Source organism: Syngnathus floridae, chromosome 11 (assembly GCF_059516105.1).
Source record: "Syngnathus floridae isolate MCC-2025c chromosome 11, RoL_Sflo_1.0, whole genome shotgun sequence".
In the NCBI taxonomy this organism is placed as follows: Eukaryota; Metazoa; Chordata; class Actinopteri; order Syngnathiformes; family Syngnathidae; genus Syngnathus; species Syngnathus floridae.
The window spans coordinates 8,060,194-8,078,762 of record NC_142423.1 but is presented as its reverse complement, the minus strand read 5'-3'; the positions used below and the strand labels follow the sequence as shown (position 1 = coordinate 8,078,762).

The window sequence follows — 18,569 nt, the reverse complement described above, 5'->3', positions numbered from 1 at the left end:
TGATGAAATCCAAAACTTCAAAATATTTTATGATATTGTGAATTTCCCATTAGAAGACATTGAGTTATATAAATTATAATAAAATTTTGTTCCTCAATTGTTTTGTCTACTTATGCAGTTAAAAATGAAAACAGAAAGTCCTTTAAAAAGTATTTATTAAAAAAAAAAATTAGTTGGACACAGTGGCAGAGATAATCTTTACATCATCAACAGGTCGATCTTGCCCTTTAGTTTCCACCAACCCAATCCGGTTCAGTACTCCAATCCCCTGCTGAACCCTTCCAAAAATGCTGTGCTTTCCATCCAACCACTGAGTAGGTCTGAGTGTGAGGAAAAACTGACTTCCATTTGAATCTGGTCCTGCATTGGCCATAGCTATTATACCTGCGCCTAATGGGGAAAGAAAAAAAAAAGTCAGTGTACATATACAGTGCAACCTTAACAAAGGATGTTCATTTTAACGCCCTTTAGATTTTGCCGTTCACCACATTTTTTATGTGTAAATGTGACAGAATTTCTAATCATTTATTCATAATTGATTTCTGACTGAACCGTGGCTTACCGGTGAATTTAAGGTCTGGATGGAGCTCATCTTCAAACTGTTTTCCAAATATGGAGGCACCACCCCGACCTAGAAAAGATATACATACTATGAGTGAGCTTATTATAAGAAGCTTTGATTAAAATTTCAGTGTTTCATGATCTCGGCATTTGCCATATGGGTAGAAAGATATCAGATTTGTATTGCAAGACAGAGATGAGCCAACCTGTTCCAGTAGGGTCACCACCCTGCACCATGAAGTTTTGTATTATCCTGTGGAACTTTGTGTTATTGTAGTATCCTCTTCTAACCAGTTCAGCAAAGTTTTTGCAGGTTTTGGGTGCATGGTTCCAGTATAGTTCCAACACAATTGTCCCCATCCTGCGGTGCAATGTATTTTTGCATGTAAGAGTTACATTAACAGATTTAATAGAAAACAACTAAATTGTTACAAACGATTGAGACGTAAAGGACAGAAGTAGAGGAAAGTATTTATACAGAACATATCAGCAGAGACTACCAAACGTGTTAGCGTTAAATGATTTAAAAAAACATACGTTGTCTCCAGTGAAATAGTGGGAGGCTGCCATGTATCTGGAGGTATCCCTGACATAATGTTATCCAATATATTGAAAACACACACAATTTTAACCACACTTCGTCCGCAAGGTAATTCAAATGGTTTCTTGAGAGGATCTGCTTCCGGTTTCCGCCATTTCCGCCGTATGTCGAAAACAAGTATGCGTTGCTGCCCTCTATTGGACAAGTAGACTTATGCACGCCAGTCAATGTGTTGTTCCCAATTTGACCTCCAGGTAGCATCAGTGCACATTCACAACTTTGAAACAAATTTCATTTCGTTCAACTGTATTTGTCATTGTAGTTTGCACTTTGCAATCGTCTTTAACCGTTTAAGATGGGCAAGAGCTATTTTTGCTGAGACAGATGCAGCCACTGCACTGGTGAACTGTCATGTGACTAATCAGATGAGGACATCCTAATCCAATTTGGAGAGGAGCAGCATACTAAACCTGAAGACAGGTCAAGGTATTTTGCGTGGAAGTCTCACCTAGGAAAGAGTCAATAAAAGAGGTGAGTCTGACATATTTTCTGAACAAAATTGATAGAACAAAATTCATAGCCAAGATATTTTGCTTCTGCTTAATATTATTGTGTTAATATTGTGTATATCCTTGTTAAGAAACGGCTTGATATCACTCATTCATCTTTCTCCTTCATGTCAAAGTGCTCCAATATGTCAATTCTCAAAATTCATGCCCGAGAGATCTTTGACTCCCGTGGGAACCCCACAGTGGAGGTTGACCTTTACACTGCAAAAGGTAAGAAGATTGAAAATGGTGATTTGTGTCATTTCCATAGTTCTTGTCTGTGGTATTCTTAGGTTTGTTCAGGGCAGCTGTACCAAGCGGTGCATCAACGGGAATCTATGAAGCGTTGGAGCTGCGGGATAACGACAAGTCACGCTACCTTGGCAAAGGTTTGCACCTTTTAGTCCATGGTGGCACTGTTAAATGATTATTATTTATAAAGCAGACCTTTTGAATTTCTCCTAAATACAAAAACAGTAAATGTTCCAGTAGGTGAGGTCAAAGTGTGAAATATCATAAGTGAATGTGATGCTGAATTATTTACTCAAATTTGATATTTACTTTTCATAACCACAGGCGTCTCAAAGGCAGTCGAGAATATAAATTCATCTATTGCACCTGCACTTGTTGACCAAGTAAGAAGTTCATCATTCTTGTATTGAATTTGCTTACTTTTTTTGACATCGTATTGATGTGTTCATTTGCTACTTTTCAGGATGTATCTGTTGTCGAGCAAGACAAAATTGACCAGATGATGATCGACTTGGATGGCACAGAGAACAAATGTAAATGGCAATCCTTTCTGTTGTATCTTCTATTTTTTTATGACATTTTATTTTTAGTGTGGCCTTAAACACCCATAGGTCAAATGACTAAGTGTCTTATGTCTTTTATTTTAATTTTGTGAATGATGAAAGAAAAAACACCCACTCTAATGCAATGGATAGATAGACAGACAAAAACGAGAACAAGATAAATCTTTTAATGACTTTTTCCACCATAAATGTGACTCATACCCTGTACAGGCCAATTGAAAAAAAAATCATTTCAACAGGGGAAGTAGAAATAAATGATTGAAACAATGTGGTTGGACAATTTTCAAGCCCTCTTATAACTGGAATGTGGCTGTGTTCTGAATTACTCAATAACATTCAGACTGATGTGAATCAAATGTGAATCAACTTGGGCAAAGAATTGTACTGTATATATGCAGAATTCCAATTCATATGTATGTAATTATTTTTTTTTAGCTAACTTCGGTGCCAACGCCATTCTGGGTGTGTCACTGGCCGTTTGCAAAGCAGGCGCCGCAGAGAAAGGAGTCCCTCTATATCGTCACATTGCTGACCTTGCAGGAAACCCCAAAGTCATCTTGCCTGTACCGGTGAGACTTTGTACCACTCATTTGCTCACACCGTATCCCCCACCCCAAAAGTGACTCACTGTGCCCCCAATGAATCACAGCATGTCTTTGAAATTTGAAACAATTAATACAGCTCTTGTTCCTCACTGCCACCAGGCCTTCAATGTGATCAACGGCGGCTCCCATGCAGGCAACAAGCTTGCCATGCAGGAATTCATGATCCTTCCGGTTGGCGCCAGCACCTTCAGGGACGCCATGCGCATCGGAGCCGAGGTCTACCACAATCTCAAAAATGTCATCAAGAAGAAGTACGGGCAGGATGCCACCAATGTAGGCGATGAAGGCGGCTTTGCTCCAAATATTTTGGAGAACCAGGAAGGTAAGCATTTCAGCGTCATTTCCTGTCCTTTTCTTCAAATTTGAATGCAACGTTTGACACTTCAGCACTGGAGTTGATAAAGGAGGCTATTGCCAAAGCGGGATACACCGATGAGGTTGTGATTGGCATGGACGTGGCAGCCTCTGAATTCTACCGGGAGGGAAAATACGATCTCGACTTCAAGTCTCCCGACGATCCCTCGCGCTACATTGCTCCCGAAGAACTCGCTGACCTCTACAAGAGCTTTGTGAAGGATTATCCAGGTCACCTCTGCTTAACACGCTGTTTGTTTACATGCGATTCAACAGCACACATTTTTCAATTCGCAGTGGTGTCCATCGAGGACCCATTTGACCAAGACGACTGGGCCGCGTGGAGCGACTTCACGGCCGGCACCGACATCCAGGTTGTCGGAGACGATCTCACCGTGACCAACCCGACTCGCATTTGCAAGGCTGTGGAGGAGAAGGCCTGCAACTGTCTGCTGCTTAAAGTCAACCAGATTGGCACCGTAACAGAATCCATGCAAGCGTAAGTTGATTTGTAACAATCTAGGGTGGCTCACCTGGAGGGAATAAATAATTTCTTCTTGTTTTTTCAGGTGCAAGATGGCCCAGGAAAGCGGCTGGGGAGTGATGGTAAGCCATCGCTCTGGAGAGACGGAGGACACCTTCATCGCGGATTTGGTGGTCGGCCTGTGCACTGGGCAGGTAGAGACGCCAGAAGCGATGAAAACCCCAAATGCTGTCTAAGGGAACTAAGGCTCAACACAACACACTATTTCTACAATTTCAGATCAAGACTGGGGCACCTTGTCGCTCTGAGCGTTTGGCCAAATATAATCAGATTCTCAGGTGGGTCATCCATCCTTTTTTTTACCATTTGTGAAATTTTAAAAAGATCTGCAACAATACCCGTCTTTGTGGATTTCTCATAATTATAATCAACGATGATTGAACATGGTAGCAAATAGATATCAGTATGCAACACTTCTTTTAAATGTTGTTAAATGTTATTTGTATTTAATTTAGTGATACTTTTGCACACCACTAGAGGGAGCCCACATATCACTTGTGATACTCAGATTTATAACATTGGGCGTGAATGATTTTGGACATTGAATTATTTTTGTCATTTTTTGAGCTTCACTTAACTATAGCTAAGCCACCTGTCACTTAAAAAAATACCCATAAAACAAATAATGATTATCTTTAGCCATAAATTTGGCCAATTCATGAATCACTTTAGATTTATCTGTATATTTATTTGATATAATAAATGTATTTGAATGTATTGCAGCTAATCCCTCTAGGGTGATATTCTCTCTGCTGCATATCTTTGCTGAGCACTACTCAGAGAAAAAAGCATGTTATATAATGCCTCGTGCACTCATGCGTTACACACCAAAGAATTAAATGGCATGCATCCAGGCAGGAGAGTGATTTCAGAGTGTCATTTGCGACTGAATGGTGTTTGCATGCCTGAGTTGGTTCTGTGTTGTGTCTTTCTCAAAAGCACAAATAACCTGTGCGTGAAACTAATTGAAAGCGTTTGTATTGTAGAATTGAAGAGGAGCTGGGAGATGAAGCTTGTTTTGCAGGGAAAAACTTCAGACAGCCATTGCCACAGTAAATTTACACCCTCAAAAACAGGATATCCAGAAATCATGGCAAGCAAAGCTGAAGCACTGAAATTATTTTTTTTTAATCTAAAGTAAAATTAACATTAAGATTTATTCAGAGCTATAATTAACTAGTTATGAGAACATGTGCTCTCTGAGATCTAGTCAATAAAAAACTCAATGAGAAGATGGTGTGTTTCTAAACTGTTGTGATCACTTCAATGATAATGTTCATTATAAAATATCTCAACGTGAAAAACATACATTCTTATGGCTTATCTGGTAAATTATTTAGTTAATGGGTAAGTTATAAGTTATAGTGGGTAACTTATAATTCCAAGTATGATATTGCTTGTAGAATGGATGCTTTGTTTTGAACAGAAGCCTTTACATAAAAAAAATTAAACACACAATTATGAAGCGCAAACTTGTCCCTGAGCAATTTTGTACTAGTAATTAAAATTTCACAGACTTGTTTTATCATCAATGCCATTAAAGAAAATGAAACTTAAGGCTCATTCACATCGCAATTACAAAGCTACAATTTGCTCATACTGCCTTTATTTACGTAAACTGCATATGTATTATTGTCATTAATATTCATATGCGAAGACACTGATCATGTTAATGATTGATGACAATAATGATAAACATTGATTCAACAATGTAGGAAGTGCATAATTATCAATTTGAAACACTATTCCTATGAATTTCTGCAAGTGCTTACATTTCCAAACAATCATTCCAACATTCCCAGGAAATCAATGCCCCATTACTGGTGACCTATTTCTTTTTAGAACATGGACTCGGGGCTACAAGTTGGTGACTCCTGCAATAGACATTCGATTTAAAATTATTATTTGTTGTGCAATACAAATAATATGATTACATTACAGATTGACTGTTGCAGATGTTTAGTAGAGTCGAATGTTGTATTGCACGATGCAAATATTCTTTTTAGCTTTATACAAATTCTGCCGTTACAAAGATAATTGAATGGTAATACAATATTCTGACTGCAAGTTGCACTGAATCCTACTGATCATAATAACACAAACACACATAAAAATGTTCTGGCGCACTGAGATTTTATTATCAGATTGCAAAACCAGATTCTGCAGATGGATGTCACATTAATAACAAATTGCATTTGCAGAGGCATTTCTGGAAAGCAATGGCCTGCATCACATTATCCATTGCTGCTCAGTTTGTACACACTCGACAAGTTTGAAGGCTGCGCGGTGTGGCTGCTGAGGTCATTGCACTGGAGAGAAAAGAGAGAGAGAGAGCGCGAGGGGGGTGAAAAAAACCAGACTCCCTTCGCTACAGCGCCTCCATTTTGAATAGCCATGTAATAGGGGATTGGCATAGTTAGTGTGTATGTGTGTGAGTGCATGTGTGTGTGCGCGCGGCTGTCGCCCCGCTGAGCTGCGTAGTGTCAACAAGCCACAGCCGAACACCCGTCGACATGGACGACCTGTTCAGCCCGCGGAGGTAAATAACTTGTTTCTTTTTTTCTCCCTCTGCATTCTTTGCTTTGTTGTGGACTGGAATCGCTTCGGGGTTTGTGATCACAAGCGTCCACTTTGCACGGAGCGGTCGGCGTGTCAGCAGTCACGAAGTTGTGGCTAACGAGCTAGCCAAAATAACAGCTCGGGTGCTAATGTCACGGTCCTTTGCAGCTAGCCTGCCGTTTTTTTGATGCTACAATGCCTTACAAATGGCGACATAGAGCAATTAGCCGTGTTGTGATTCGATGTGTGTAGTTTGCGGGTGCGTTCTGTGATTCGGCTGTTCAAACACCATTTGCGGTCTGTGTGGATTTACATACGCGGGTTGCCACAAACATGACATTTTAAGTGCATGCTAACGTCAATAAGCAATATGGAGCACCGCTGCACTTAAAATGAAGGCCGACACGTTTGGGAGCACACAACAAGCGTTTGTTCGTGTAATGGTGACTACAGTTCTGGTGCGAAAATTAACAGTCCGTGACCTCGCGTGATTGATTGACAGGCCTTCTCGGCCGCTGGCGTCAGGTTTCTCTTGGCCTAATGTCAGGAAACGTCAACAGAGCGATGCTCCCATTGGCTGGCAGCAAAGTGTGGGCGGGGCACCGCGTTTTAACGAGATCACTGAGCAGATGAGGCGGAGATAATCAGCTGAGAGCAGCGATCGCGCAAACCTATCGCCTGTGATTTCTGCTTGTCATTTATCAAAGCAAAGTACTGATTGACTTTCATTTTTGATCTTTTTAAATTTTTTAAAATTTTTCACATGTCTTCCAGGAGCTTGAACAGCACTCAAGGCGAGATAAGAGTGGGACCAAGTCATCAGGTAAAAAAAACGTCTGTTAGAAATAACTCTTGGGTGCTTTGAGATACAGACACCTTTCCTCATTCTATTGAGTTCACGATCCGAAAGAACATTCTCCATTTTGTTGCTGTGTTGCAGGCAAAGCTTCCCGAGCTTCAGCCTCGTCCTGCACCAGCTTCTCATTCTCAGACAGAGAGTGAGGAGCTTATGTGGACACCTGGTGTCAATGACTGCGACCTTCTCATGTACCTGAGAGCTGCGAGGTCAGTGTCGCTGACACTATTGATTAGAATTAAGTTACTTTAGTGATCTTCAGCAGTCCCAGGGCCCAGGCTGGTGTTACTTTCTTGGTGAAAAATAAAAAAAAAACATCATTCTAGTAGAATTTGAGTAAAAATATAACAAAAATCTATGATATATTTTTTTTCCAAGGAGCATGGCGGCATTTGCAGGGATGTGTGATGGGGGATCCACAGAGGACGGCTGTTTAGCTGCCTCTCGTGACGACACAACGCTCAACGCTCTCAACATGGTAGGATGAAATCTCAATTTTCGTGCACTACCAAAAGATGACTTACCTTTCACTGCATATCCCTCCCAGTTGCATGCAAGCCACTACGATGCTGCAAAAGCTCTCCAGCGTCTGGTGAAGAAGCCCCTGCCAAGGCTTATTGAGAAGTGCTGGTCTGAGGATGATGTGGTGAATTACTACTGCTATAACTTTGTTACAGGCATCTCTTTTTTTTATACTATAAGACGGTAAACCTGCTACAAAGCTGTCATAATTTTTAAGCAGAAGCAGAAAATCTTGAAAGACAAATAATATTCATATCATTTACACTAATATATGATTTTCTCACTTTTCAGAAACGCTTCATCAAAGGCCTCAGACAGTATGGAAAGAATTTTTTCCGTATTCGAAAAGACTTCTTGCCCAGCAAAAAGACTGTAAGTGAACACTCTATAAAGTCCAACACTAATTCAGCGCAACTGATAATATAACATCCAGAATTGAAAATAAATGCCCTTTGAATCACCAGGGAGAGCTGATCACATTCTATTACCACTGGAAAAAGACTCCAGAGGCTGCAGGAACGCGAGCTTATCGACAACAACGCAGGCAGCCGTCGTCTCGAAAGGCAAAGACTCGCTCTGCTGCTGCTCCCGTGAGCGCCCCATCTCGAAATTACTCTGGTGAGCCCGTCCGTGTGTGTGTGGAATTAGCTCTCTCTTTCTCCATTCATGCAAAATGTGTAAATTGACTTGTTTTTTTTCCTTCTGCAGTGGATGCAAGTTCAGCCAGTGAGGACGAACTTGACAGTGAAGACAGTGAACAGGAAGTGAAGAGCTGCAGCCACTGCGGTACAACACGTACGTATGACACTTGATTGGACTGAGCTTGTTTGTGTAAATTTTTCAGCTTTTAAGGACGTGTTCCCCTCAAACAGGTTCCAAGGATTGGCACCAAGGGGGAAGATGCAACCCTTTGCTGTGTACAACCTGCCGCACGTATGAAAACAAGCACGGCTGCCTGCCGGCGGGACAGAAATCTTCAGGCACGTCATTCATGTTCAAACCCGTGAAAGGGGAAGAGGAAGGGAACAGTAAACATGGCATGAGGACACGACGAAGCAGAGCACCTGTAAGCATGACAGCCTTTGTCGACACTCATAAACATTCACATGTTCCTCGTTTGGTTATTTATGCTGAGAGATTTCTTTTTTTCTCGCACATACAGCAGTTGTCGTCGTTAAGAAGCGGCCACAGGAGACTCACTGGCTCTCCCACTGGTGAGGATCAGCAGTCCACCACCCAGAACTCCCAGAGTGGAACGAGAGCATCTAACGCAGACAGTAAGAATGACTCCACAAAGAAGAATAACAAGGTAAGCACAGCTCTGCACGGAAGTTAAGCAAGCCGCTGAAATTCAGACAAAGGGCATTGTTTGTTGTTGTATGTCATAACTCCGCTAAGCTTTTAACAATCGGTTTGTTTGTTTTCCAAGTTATACTGCCGTGGCATTTTATATCATTGCCTAATCAGAATCATTCAAAATTGTGCATTTGTTCTCCAGAAGGTTAAGGAAGAGGCAGCCACACCAAAGACAATGAAACGAGTCAGGGAGATTCCTCCCCAGGAACCCAACGAGCCTGAAAAAGTCAAACCCAAAAGGCCAAAGACTCAGGTGAGAAACGTGCAATAGGTGAAAACCTTGAACACATGGTATGTTGTAGCTGTTAGCCGTGTGTCAACGTGTCCCCCCCCCCCATAGGAGCCGCAGGATTCTCGTTCCGTGGAGGCCGAGGCGGAGGAGGAGAGCTCCTCAGAAAGTCGCAGCGCTCAGGACGACGGCAGCAGTGATGCCAAAGACATCGATCAGGACAACCGCAGCTCCTCCCCCAGCATTCCCAGCCCTCAGCATGGCAACGAGAGCGACTCCGACTCTTCGGCCCAACCGAGCGCCGTCCCCCCAGAGCCCCCAGCCCCACCGGCCGCTCAGGCTGACGCGACGGTCCCGCAGGCCCCTCCCTCTCAGGGCCCACAAAGCACTCCCACTTCTGGCTCACCTCCGAGTACGTCGCCCCCATCTCCAGAACCACCTCAACCAGCTGCTGCGCAGTCCGCTGCCAATTTGGGCCCGAGCAGCCGCCCGCTGCCCGCCCCTCATTCTCTCTGTGGTGCACCGCCACTTCCACCCGCAGTGGCGCAGGAGTCTCCCATCTCGTCCGCATTTCAGGTGCCACCTGCTCTCAGCTCGGTGTCCTCCCCGCTGCCACCGACCCAGAGACCCCCGCCCTTCTTTAGGGAGTCACAGCTACCCCAGCCTCCTCTTCCTGGCCCCCAAATCAAGCCTCCTCCCACCACCCCGATTCAACCTTCCCACAAACAGATACCGCACCAGGCGGCTCCCCCCTTCCCCCAGATGCCCTCCAACCTTCCACCCCCACCTGCTCTAAAACCTCTCAATTCTCTGCCCAATCAGCATCCTCCAGGCGCGCCCCCTCCACCTCTTCAGCTCATGCCCCAGCCTTTAGCTGTGCAGTCGCTTTCAGGCCAGCTTCCGGTGATTTCTCAGGCGCACCCTCACCTTGTAAAGAGTACCGGTTCCCCTCATCCGTCTGGCGCACCCTCGCAGCCTCACGCCTCCGCCACGACGGCCTCAGTTGGCCCCGTCCCCAGCCTCCAGCCGTCCTTCCCTCCCACCGGGCTGAGATCGTCGCCGAGCGCCGCAGTTGGAGCGCCTCAAATTCAAATCAAAGAGGAGCCGCTGGATGAGATGGAGGAAGTGGAGAGCCCGCCGTCTCCACCTCGCAGCCCTTCACCGGAGCCGACAGTCATCAACATGGCGAGCCACGCCAGCCAGTCTGCACGGTGTGTTTTTACTTTCCCCACAGTACCTATAATGTGGCTGAACATGCTTCCTCTTTTGAATAAATGCATCACAAATTGCTTTTAAATATTTAATGGCCACAGCTTAGACTATTTTCCAATCCAGTATTTTATGTATGTGTATCAAACGGGGAGAATTGATAGCAAAGTTGTTTGTCATGCTGACTTTCACGCAGCTGACAGGGGCTCGATACTTATTGAATGTACAATTAAAAATGACCCTGTCATTGACCGGTTGCGGTCCAAGTAGTTTCCCTTTGGATGGATGGATGAGCGTACATAAAGTTGGCCCAAGTGCAGCAAAAACTAGAATGCATCAAGGTTTTGTGTGACTAAAAGAAAAACAAAACCCATTGCCAATACTAATGCGCCTCTGTCGTTGACATCAGGTTCATCAAACACCTGGATCGCGGCTACAACTCCTGCGCTCGGACAGACCTGTTCTTCACGCCGCTCTCCTCATCCAAGCTGGCCAAGAAAAGGGAGGAGGCCCTCGAGAGGTCTCGCAGGGAGGCGGAGCTCAGCGCTCGGCAGGAGCGTGAACGCGATCGGGAGCGAGAAAGGGAGACGGACAGAAACGCTGTAAGTAAAACAAATGGGGCATCCATTCTTCTGTCCACTATAGAGCACATGGTTGACTTTGACTTTTACCATCTACTTCATCACAGACTGTGCATAATTTAACCACCTTTGTCTTTGACGCAAAACATGAAGTATGTCTTTGTCTCCAGCGAGCATGCAGCTCCTCCCACGACGGTCGCATGAGCGAGGCTCAGTTGGCCGCTCACGGACGCGCCATGTACGAGCAGCCGCCAACCACCGTGGCCGCCGTGCCCCCCTACATCGGCCCCGATACGCCGGCCCTCCGCACCCTGAGCGAATACGCCCGACCTCATGTCATGTCCCCCACCAACCGCAACCACCCGTTCTACGTGTCTCTGAGTCCCGGCGACCCCATGCTGGCCTACCACATGCCCGGCCTTTACGGCGCCGAGCCCGGGCTGAGAGAGCGCGAGCTGAGGAACCTCCGAGAGAGGGAGCTCCGCGAGAGGATGAAGCCGGGCTTCGAGGTCAAGCCCCCTGACATGGAAACCCTGCACCCCTCCGCCAACCCCATGGAGCACTACGTCAGGCACGGGGCCCTGGCTCTGCCCCACATCCCGGGGCCTCCTCACCACTTTGCACCCTTTCACCCGGGTCTCAACCATCTGGAGAGGGAGAGGATGGTGCTGGCCAGTACCCAGCTGCGCCCAGAGCTGAGTTACGCCGAGCGCCTCACAGCCGAGCGGCTGCACGCCGAGAGGATGGCCTCCGTGGCGTCGGATCCCGCAGCCAGGCTGCAGATGCTCAACGTGACGCCGCATCATCACCAACACTCGCACATCCACTCCCACCTCCACCTGCACCAACAGGACCCCCTCGGGCAAGGTGAGCGTTTGAACTGCTGTCAGATGACCTTCATTCACGGCTTCCACTGCGCTATTTTGAGTTTTTTTTAAGGAACTGATTTTGGCAACACACCTCCAAACACAACACATTTTTGACGCAGTCACTTTTTGGCAACCCCGAAGTTGCCCGGTGCCTATTATTTACAAGCGTTATGCATCAAGCAGTATATAGGATTTGGGTTTACATTTCATGCTCATTCACAGGTTCAAGCCCTCATCCAATGGTGGACCCGCTGGCAAATGGACCACGTCTGGCCCGTTTCCCCTTCCCCGGGGGGCCTATCCCCAACCCTTTGCTGGCTGACCTTCCTCATGACCACGAGATGCTGCGCCACCCTTTGTTTGGTAAGTCTTTTAAGTTGCACTGCCCATCTCAGTGTTCTGTGAATACCCACTCCCCAAATTATTATTTTGTTATTCATATTTAAATATGAGATAGCATAGCAGTTAGCATGTCTGCTTCACAGGTTCTTTATGCCAGCCCGTGCCTTCCTGTGTGGCGTTTACATGCCCTCACTGTGCTTGCATGAGTTTTCTCAAGTTCCTCTAGTTCAATTTCAAAACATGCCTCGGGTGTAAATGTAGTGTGCGATACACTGGACAGCGTCCTTATTTTGAGTCACTTTGTGCTCTCCGTAGGGGCCGCGTATCCTCGAGAGCTCCAGGGGCCAATTCCTCAGATGTCAGCCGCGCATCAGCTCCAGGCCATGCATGTTCAGTCAGCAGAGCTGCAGAGGATGGCCATGGAGCAGCAGTGGTTGCACGGACATCACCTGCATGGAGGCCCTTTGCCCAGCCAGGAAGATTATTACAGGTGAGGACCTCTTCTACGTGGTCAATCAAAGATGTCATACCTTGACTTCTGACTTGAATACGTTGAGTAGGCAAGCTTTTCTAATTTACCCATTCCAAAACCAATTCAAATCCATCAAAAGACCACTAATTAAAATTAATATTATTTCCATGTTTTTGCACAGCCGTCTGAAGAAAGAAGGTGACAAGCCATCGTGAGGTCCACGTGGCGCCTTCGTCTAAAAAAAAGCCCGTACTTAACGCCCAGTAGAAAACTGTAAAAGAGTATTTGTGTGTCTTTTGTTTTCATATATTTTACGACATATTTGTCTATGGATATGCGCATTCCTTCTTCAGCACTTCACAGGCCTGCTAAAGTCTGGCTAAGATTTTCACGGGAATTTATACTTGCTATATGAATAGTCTCACAGGTTCACGTGAGATTCCAGAACTTTCACCAACTTACTGTTTAACAGTTTCATATACACAACTCCGACTTTGCTAACACACAGCTAGCTCTCGGAAGCTTTGCAAACAGACTTTGGCGTGTATAAACGATGATTCCTTGTACAGAATTGCATTTAAACCAGTGTTTGAATGAGTGTTAACGACTGAGCATGACTCAAATTAGAGTAGCATCGTCTTGTTTAGACCAGAAAGCAAATAGTAGAGGTTGGTTTTACTCCAATTATGCTCAAGATTTGTCTAAATCCTAAAGTTTTATATTCAGTATCGAGATATCTTTTCACAGTACGACCTGAGCTTTATTCACTCCTTTTTGAGCCTGTAAATATTAAATGTTCACAATATTCTATATGAATGAGTACCATTAGTCGTAGATGTAACCCTCGTTTAAGCAGGAAACTTTAAGCTCTAACACTATATCATATTTTAAGCGCTATAATTATTAATTGGAACCGGATCTGTGGATTCATGCATTTATACATCTATTTGATACAAATAAGAGAATTGGAGACAGATTAAATATTCACCAAAAAAAACTGCCTTGAAATTTAATATTTATGTGTATCCAATAAAGTGTGTTCATTGCATATTTATTTCAATAAATATTCTGCAGTGTCACCGTAAGTTCTGAATTGCTTTCATGTGCCTCGACTCATTTCAACAAGTTTCCTCGGCACCAAAGATGTCACAATTATTTTTTTTTTTGCCTCAGTTAATCTGTTCAACTCAGCATAGTTCCTTGTGACCACAACATCACAAGTGTCACTGTCTAAAAGAAGCTCCCCAACTCACTTCAACAATATTTAACACAGACTCCCACTGCATTTGTTTCCTTTTATTTTTCAAAAATATATGCTTACTTTCTCAGTATCGTTTAGGCTTTCATCGGTTAGTCCATCTTGGATAGAGCCGCTCTGCTTGGCATGAAAACGACAATCTGCTGAGCTAAGCTTGTCTTCCGCTCCTCAATAATGGTCCAGGTACTAATAGCTTACTTGGTTAATGGATAGAATTGTGCAAACTAAAGGCTAAACTTCATTTCAACACATAAAAACATCACACAAACAATATATATTAGTCACCACCCACTTAATTAGCCGATCATCATCCAAACTTTAGAAATAGTCATCAATATTTTAAATATTGGGATAAAATTTCCTAGTTTAAGTTGCTACCAACCCGGAAATTCTGTCATACTGTGAATGGACCCATTGATAACTGACAGGAATTGATATCTAATGTAAATACATAATCGTCATTTTCAGGATTCTTCAACTTCACTTGATCTGTCGCAGGTACTGGATCGCTGATAGTGCACTCACATTTGCAAGCAGAGCTAGAAAAGATATTGCACATTTTTGGTTATATTGTCACGTAGAAGTTTGATGCACAGAGCAATTTCTTTTTTTTGCACATTTATTACCATTATCAAGTTTGTGATAAATGAAGTGTCTGGTGAGTGTCCAATCCAAAGTAAAAAATTATTGAAAGTTTTTTACCTGCTTTCCAGGCATCAGCAGACTGAGTATCTGATGATGTCAGTACCCAGGAGGCAAATGCAATGCAGACCAAACACATGTCAGACTGCTGCAACGTAGACAAGACGCCCTGTCGCACTAGAAGAAATATTATCGTATTATTTTGCTGCATTTCTTTTCCCATCTGCTATGGTTACCTGGTCTCTGTATTGCTCCCACAATCCTATGCTGCTCAGGTAGCGTAGGGGAAACTCCTCCCACCACAGGAACGATACCGTGCTCCTCACTTTGGCCTAGAACCTCCCAGCCGTCAGACCTGCACCAGACGCTGCCTTTGTCTCGGAAGCGGATTTTCCCGAACGACAGTACGATCCTCCCGCTTTGAGACTCGGCCACTCGGAGAGCGTGAGAGACAATTCGGACCGGTGAAATAACGTCGTCTTCTGAGAGGTCCACACTCAAGAACGGATAATTCCATTCGGGGAGGGTGAGTTCTCTGACGGTCGGATGTGAGCAGGAGAAGATCGGGATGGGTTTCCACTTGTGGCTCTGGGCTAGTGATATTTTATGCTCGTATGTACAAATCATGTCACATCCTGAGATGCTTTCGGAATCGTAGATGCAGAGGGATTCCAGATCTTCTCCTTGGACAGGTGCCGCTACTATCGATCCCAGATGGTTTCCTTTCTTCTCATCCTGGTGTAAATGTGACTGTGAAAACGAATCCTTGAGAGCACATACATTCTGCACACTTTTCTTTTTCGTCATCACTCTGGGCGTTGGGTTTGGCCTTATTGAGTCCCTGATTGGTACTGGGGTCTGGCTCCTGGTTCCACTTTCCACCTCGTCCTCCTCCTGCTGGGTTTTGCAACTCAGATCAGGACTGGGGTTCCCACTAATGCCCAAAAATTGCCAATAGTCCTCTTCAAAATCGCACACGGAGAAATCCCAGCTGGATCTGTCCGCCTTGGAGTCATCCGGTTGTGTGAAATAGTCCGAGTCGGCGGCATCGGACACATCCATGAGACCTCCGTCTGTCAAATGATGCTCCTCGGGGTCCACCAGGGAGCTGCTTAGCGACGGTACGTCGGACATCTCCGTGGGAAGCGAGCTTTTCCCCGTCCTCAGCTGTAAAATATCATTAATGGTTAATTTTTCCATTTCATCCCAGAAGGCGGAGATGGCGTAGACGCACGGCGTTCGGTCTTCGGCCTGGGCGTACGCTTCGGGGCCGTCGACCACCGACGTGATGATGACGTCCGGAACCAACTGAGGACAGTCAACATCACATATTGGAAGGTGAGGTTCTGTTTGGACTCTTGACGGATCCGCTTTCTGTTGGTTGGAGCTTGGCAAGCTTTCAACAAAGGCTTGCGTACCAGAACCGTTACAGTCAGGATCCTGCAAGCTCCCAGCACCAGAACTCTGAATTGGATCACAGTTATATGATAAAGATGAGGAGCAGTAGGGTTGGCACTGTCTTGGTCGGTTTTCAATAAAATCCTCCTCAAAGAGCTCCCGAGGCACAGATTCCGAAGCTGAGAGATAAATTTCAGAATCAGAACTGTGAAGGGTGAAAAAGTCAACACTGTCCTCAAACTCATCTGAGTCCACCCGATCCAAATGAAAAAATTCACGTATGGTGCCTTCTTTGTTGTCCTCCATTATATGAGCACTATTCAGGTTTCCTTCGTCTTGCGTGGTACCAACCTCGTGTAAGGTTCCTTCGCTGTTGTCTTGCACTGAACTGTCACCATGCGGACTTCCTTCGACGTCGTCTTGCTTCCTTCTATGATCTTCATCTGTGCCTTCTTGGTCATTTTGCTCAATTTCATCACCACACGGGGTTCCTTCTATTTTGACTTGCAACGTGATATCGCCTTCATGTGTTGCTTCTCTACCGTCACCCTCAGTTCCTTCTCTATGGTTTTCACCATCGGATTCTTCTCGATTGTTTTCCATTATATCATGAAGGGTACCTTGAATTATATTTTCATTGTGGCTTTTTCCTTCATGGTTTTGCTTTATATCTTCACCATAAAAGGGTTTTTGTTTCTGACTTTTCTCTACATCCTGCCAAGTTTCCTTACAATCATTTTGCGCTACATGACAAGAACTCTTCTGCTCTTCCATTTCTTTGCTTCTGTTTTGATTGATATTTTTATTCATCTCACTTTCATCGTCTTGAGATTCCCAGCTGGACTTCCGCGTATCTTTTCGTAGTTTACTTCTTTTTTTCTTCGGAGTTGCACAGGCCCGACGTGACCCTGGAGTGTCATTCAGCGGCAGTGTCACAAACCAACGCTCTTTCTCTTCTCTCTGGGGAGCTTTGTTGCCGTCCTCAGCCTGACATCTGGCGTTTGATTCACGCTTGATTGAAAGTGACCTCGCGACGTCACTGACGGCCTCCGGTATTTGCACGATGCTTTTCTTGGTCTCTTCTGGGCTACATTCCTTAACCATATGTACCTCCTTTCTGTTCCCACTTCCTATATCATCACATATTTGAATCTCTTCATCTTCTCGTGTGCCTACATTATGAATGCGCTCCATTTTAACACAAGCTGTATTATTCTCATCTAAGCTCTGCAGGGACTGAGAAACTGAATACAAGGGGATTGGACAACGAAGGCCCTCAGGGCGGGCGAGAAGAGGTTGCGGCAAGGAGCACTCCTCACTCTCCTTAAAGAAGTTGAACCATTCCTCCTCGGCAATGCACATGCTGTGATCCAAGTCATCCATTCCGACACCTCACATGCTTTCCTGGGAGTAGAAATAACGCAAAGGTCAGTGCGCATGTGTTTATGTTGTCCATTTGTCCTCTTGTATCCTTGATAGCTTTGAACGGTTTGGGCTAAATATAGGGCACTTATATAGCTGTCATTTGGAAACTTTATTGTATAAAGATTTAAGGACTCGGTGCAAATATGGAGTGTATTCCAGTCACAATGTGTCAACAGGGACAAAATATTTGATACATATATACTGCAACATTTGATACTGCAACAATAACATTAATATCGTAAAATAAAAATAAAAAATGTGACCGTTGTTGATGTCAGCACAATATTATGGAGAGTATCAAAGTATCTTTGCAGACCACCAAATGCTCAACAGCCACGCTGAGGTCAAATGATTGCGCAATATCAAATTACAAAATAAAGTCACATGTGAATACACAATAAACTAGGTAGATGGAAATGTTCTTTTAGCACCATTTGTCTGTACCGACCCATCCTAAAGTATGTCAAAGTCCCCTACTTGTGACTTATATGATTCTAAAGTCAAGCATTCGTTTTTTCGCCACATTGTCTGTTCAATTCTATTTGTCCGAGTCTTAAAATCGTCAATACTGCATACTTGCAAGGCAAAGACAAACCTTCCAGTGTGAAGTCTCCTGCAGGAAAATGTCTTGTTGTCTGGCGACCTGACATATGTCAGCCTGGTGCCCTGTGCCGCTCTTTTATAAATAGAATACGTTGGGTCACATGGACATGCTGCTGGCGAACATGTTCTGTACTCTAGGACCAGCGGTGTAACATTTCAGTACCCTCAATTATATGACATTGAGCGACAATATTATACTTCACTGTTTACATAAAGGGCCCAATCAAAGACAACATAACTGAGAAGAGGAATTTGTAGGAGCAACATCAAATTGTCTCCA

General features: G+C 44.5%; 4 protein-coding genes across 6 annotated transcripts; 2 read left to right on the top strand and 2 right to left on the bottom strand.

The window, feature by feature from the left end:
• Nucleotides 1–137: 137 nt before the first annotated feature.
• On the bottom strand, nucleotides 138–1,282 carry ppil1 (peptidylprolyl isomerase (cyclophilin)-like 1). Its single transcript, XM_088390034.1, has 4 exons — nucleotides 1,099–1,282; nucleotides 768–922; nucleotides 563–631; nucleotides 138–390 (listed from the first exon to the last, which is right to left on the bottom strand). The coding sequence occupies exons 1-4, from the start codon at nucleotides 1,152–1,154 to the stop codon at nucleotides 170–172; spliced, it is 501 nt and encodes a 166-aa protein (XP_088246160.1). The 5' UTR covers nucleotides 1,155–1,282; the 3' UTR covers nucleotides 138–169.
• A 210-nt stretch (nucleotides 1,283–1,492) lies between these two features.
• eno1b (enolase 1b, (alpha)) lies at nucleotides 1,493–5,440 on the top strand. Its single transcript, XM_088390255.1, has 12 exons — nucleotides 1,493–1,633; nucleotides 1,788–1,881; nucleotides 1,944–2,039; nucleotides 2,227–2,285; nucleotides 2,366–2,435; nucleotides 2,901–3,034; nucleotides 3,170–3,392; nucleotides 3,458–3,655; nucleotides 3,722–3,923; nucleotides 3,994–4,102; nucleotides 4,188–4,246; nucleotides 4,955–5,440. Exons 2-12 carry the CDS (start codon nucleotides 1,797–1,799, stop codon nucleotides 5,022–5,024), a joined length of 1,305 nt encoding a protein of 434 aa, XP_088246381.1. The 5' UTR covers nucleotides 1,493–1,633; nucleotides 1,788–1,796; the 3' UTR covers nucleotides 5,025–5,440.
• Nucleotides 5,441–6,283: 843 nt separating this feature from the next.
• Nucleotides 6,284–14,048, top strand: rereb (arginine-glutamic acid dipeptide (RE) repeats b). Of its 3 annotated transcripts, none has more exons than XM_088390132.1 (17): nucleotides 6,284–6,507; nucleotides 7,302–7,350; nucleotides 7,468–7,592; nucleotides 7,762–7,861; nucleotides 7,931–8,029; nucleotides 8,197–8,277; nucleotides 8,370–8,523; nucleotides 8,614–8,700; nucleotides 8,778–8,971; nucleotides 9,071–9,214; nucleotides 9,404–9,514; nucleotides 9,602–10,701; nucleotides 11,109–11,301; nucleotides 11,451–12,147; nucleotides 12,372–12,512; nucleotides 12,807–12,981; nucleotides 13,145–14,048. In XM_088390132.1, exons 1-17 carry the CDS (start codon nucleotides 6,482–6,484, stop codon nucleotides 13,176–13,178), a joined length of 3,510 nt encoding a protein of 1,169 aa, XP_088246258.1. In that variant the 5' UTR covers nucleotides 6,284–6,481; the 3' UTR covers nucleotides 13,179–14,048. The 3 variants fall into 3 exon arrangements, with proteins under 3 accessions (XP_088246258.1, XP_088246259.1, XP_088246257.1); XM_088390133.1 differs by having other exon boundaries at nucleotides 6,285–6,507; nucleotides 9,068–9,214; nucleotides 9,407–9,514; XM_088390131.1 differs by having other exon boundaries at nucleotides 6,287–6,507; nucleotides 9,068–9,214.
• Nucleotides 13,967–18,466, bottom strand: perm1b (PPARGC1 and ESRR induced regulator, muscle 1b). The gene is made up of 4 exons (XM_088390134.1): nucleotides 18,282–18,466; nucleotides 15,100–17,665; nucleotides 14,924–15,040; nucleotides 13,967–14,760 (listed from the first exon to the last, which is right to left on the bottom strand). The coding sequence occupies exons 2-4, from the start codon at nucleotides 17,642–17,644 to the stop codon at nucleotides 14,702–14,704; spliced, it is 2,721 nt and encodes a 906-aa protein (XP_088246260.1). The 5' UTR covers nucleotides 17,645–17,665; nucleotides 18,282–18,466; the 3' UTR covers nucleotides 13,967–14,701.
• Nucleotides 18,467–18,569: the final 103 nt, after the last annotated feature.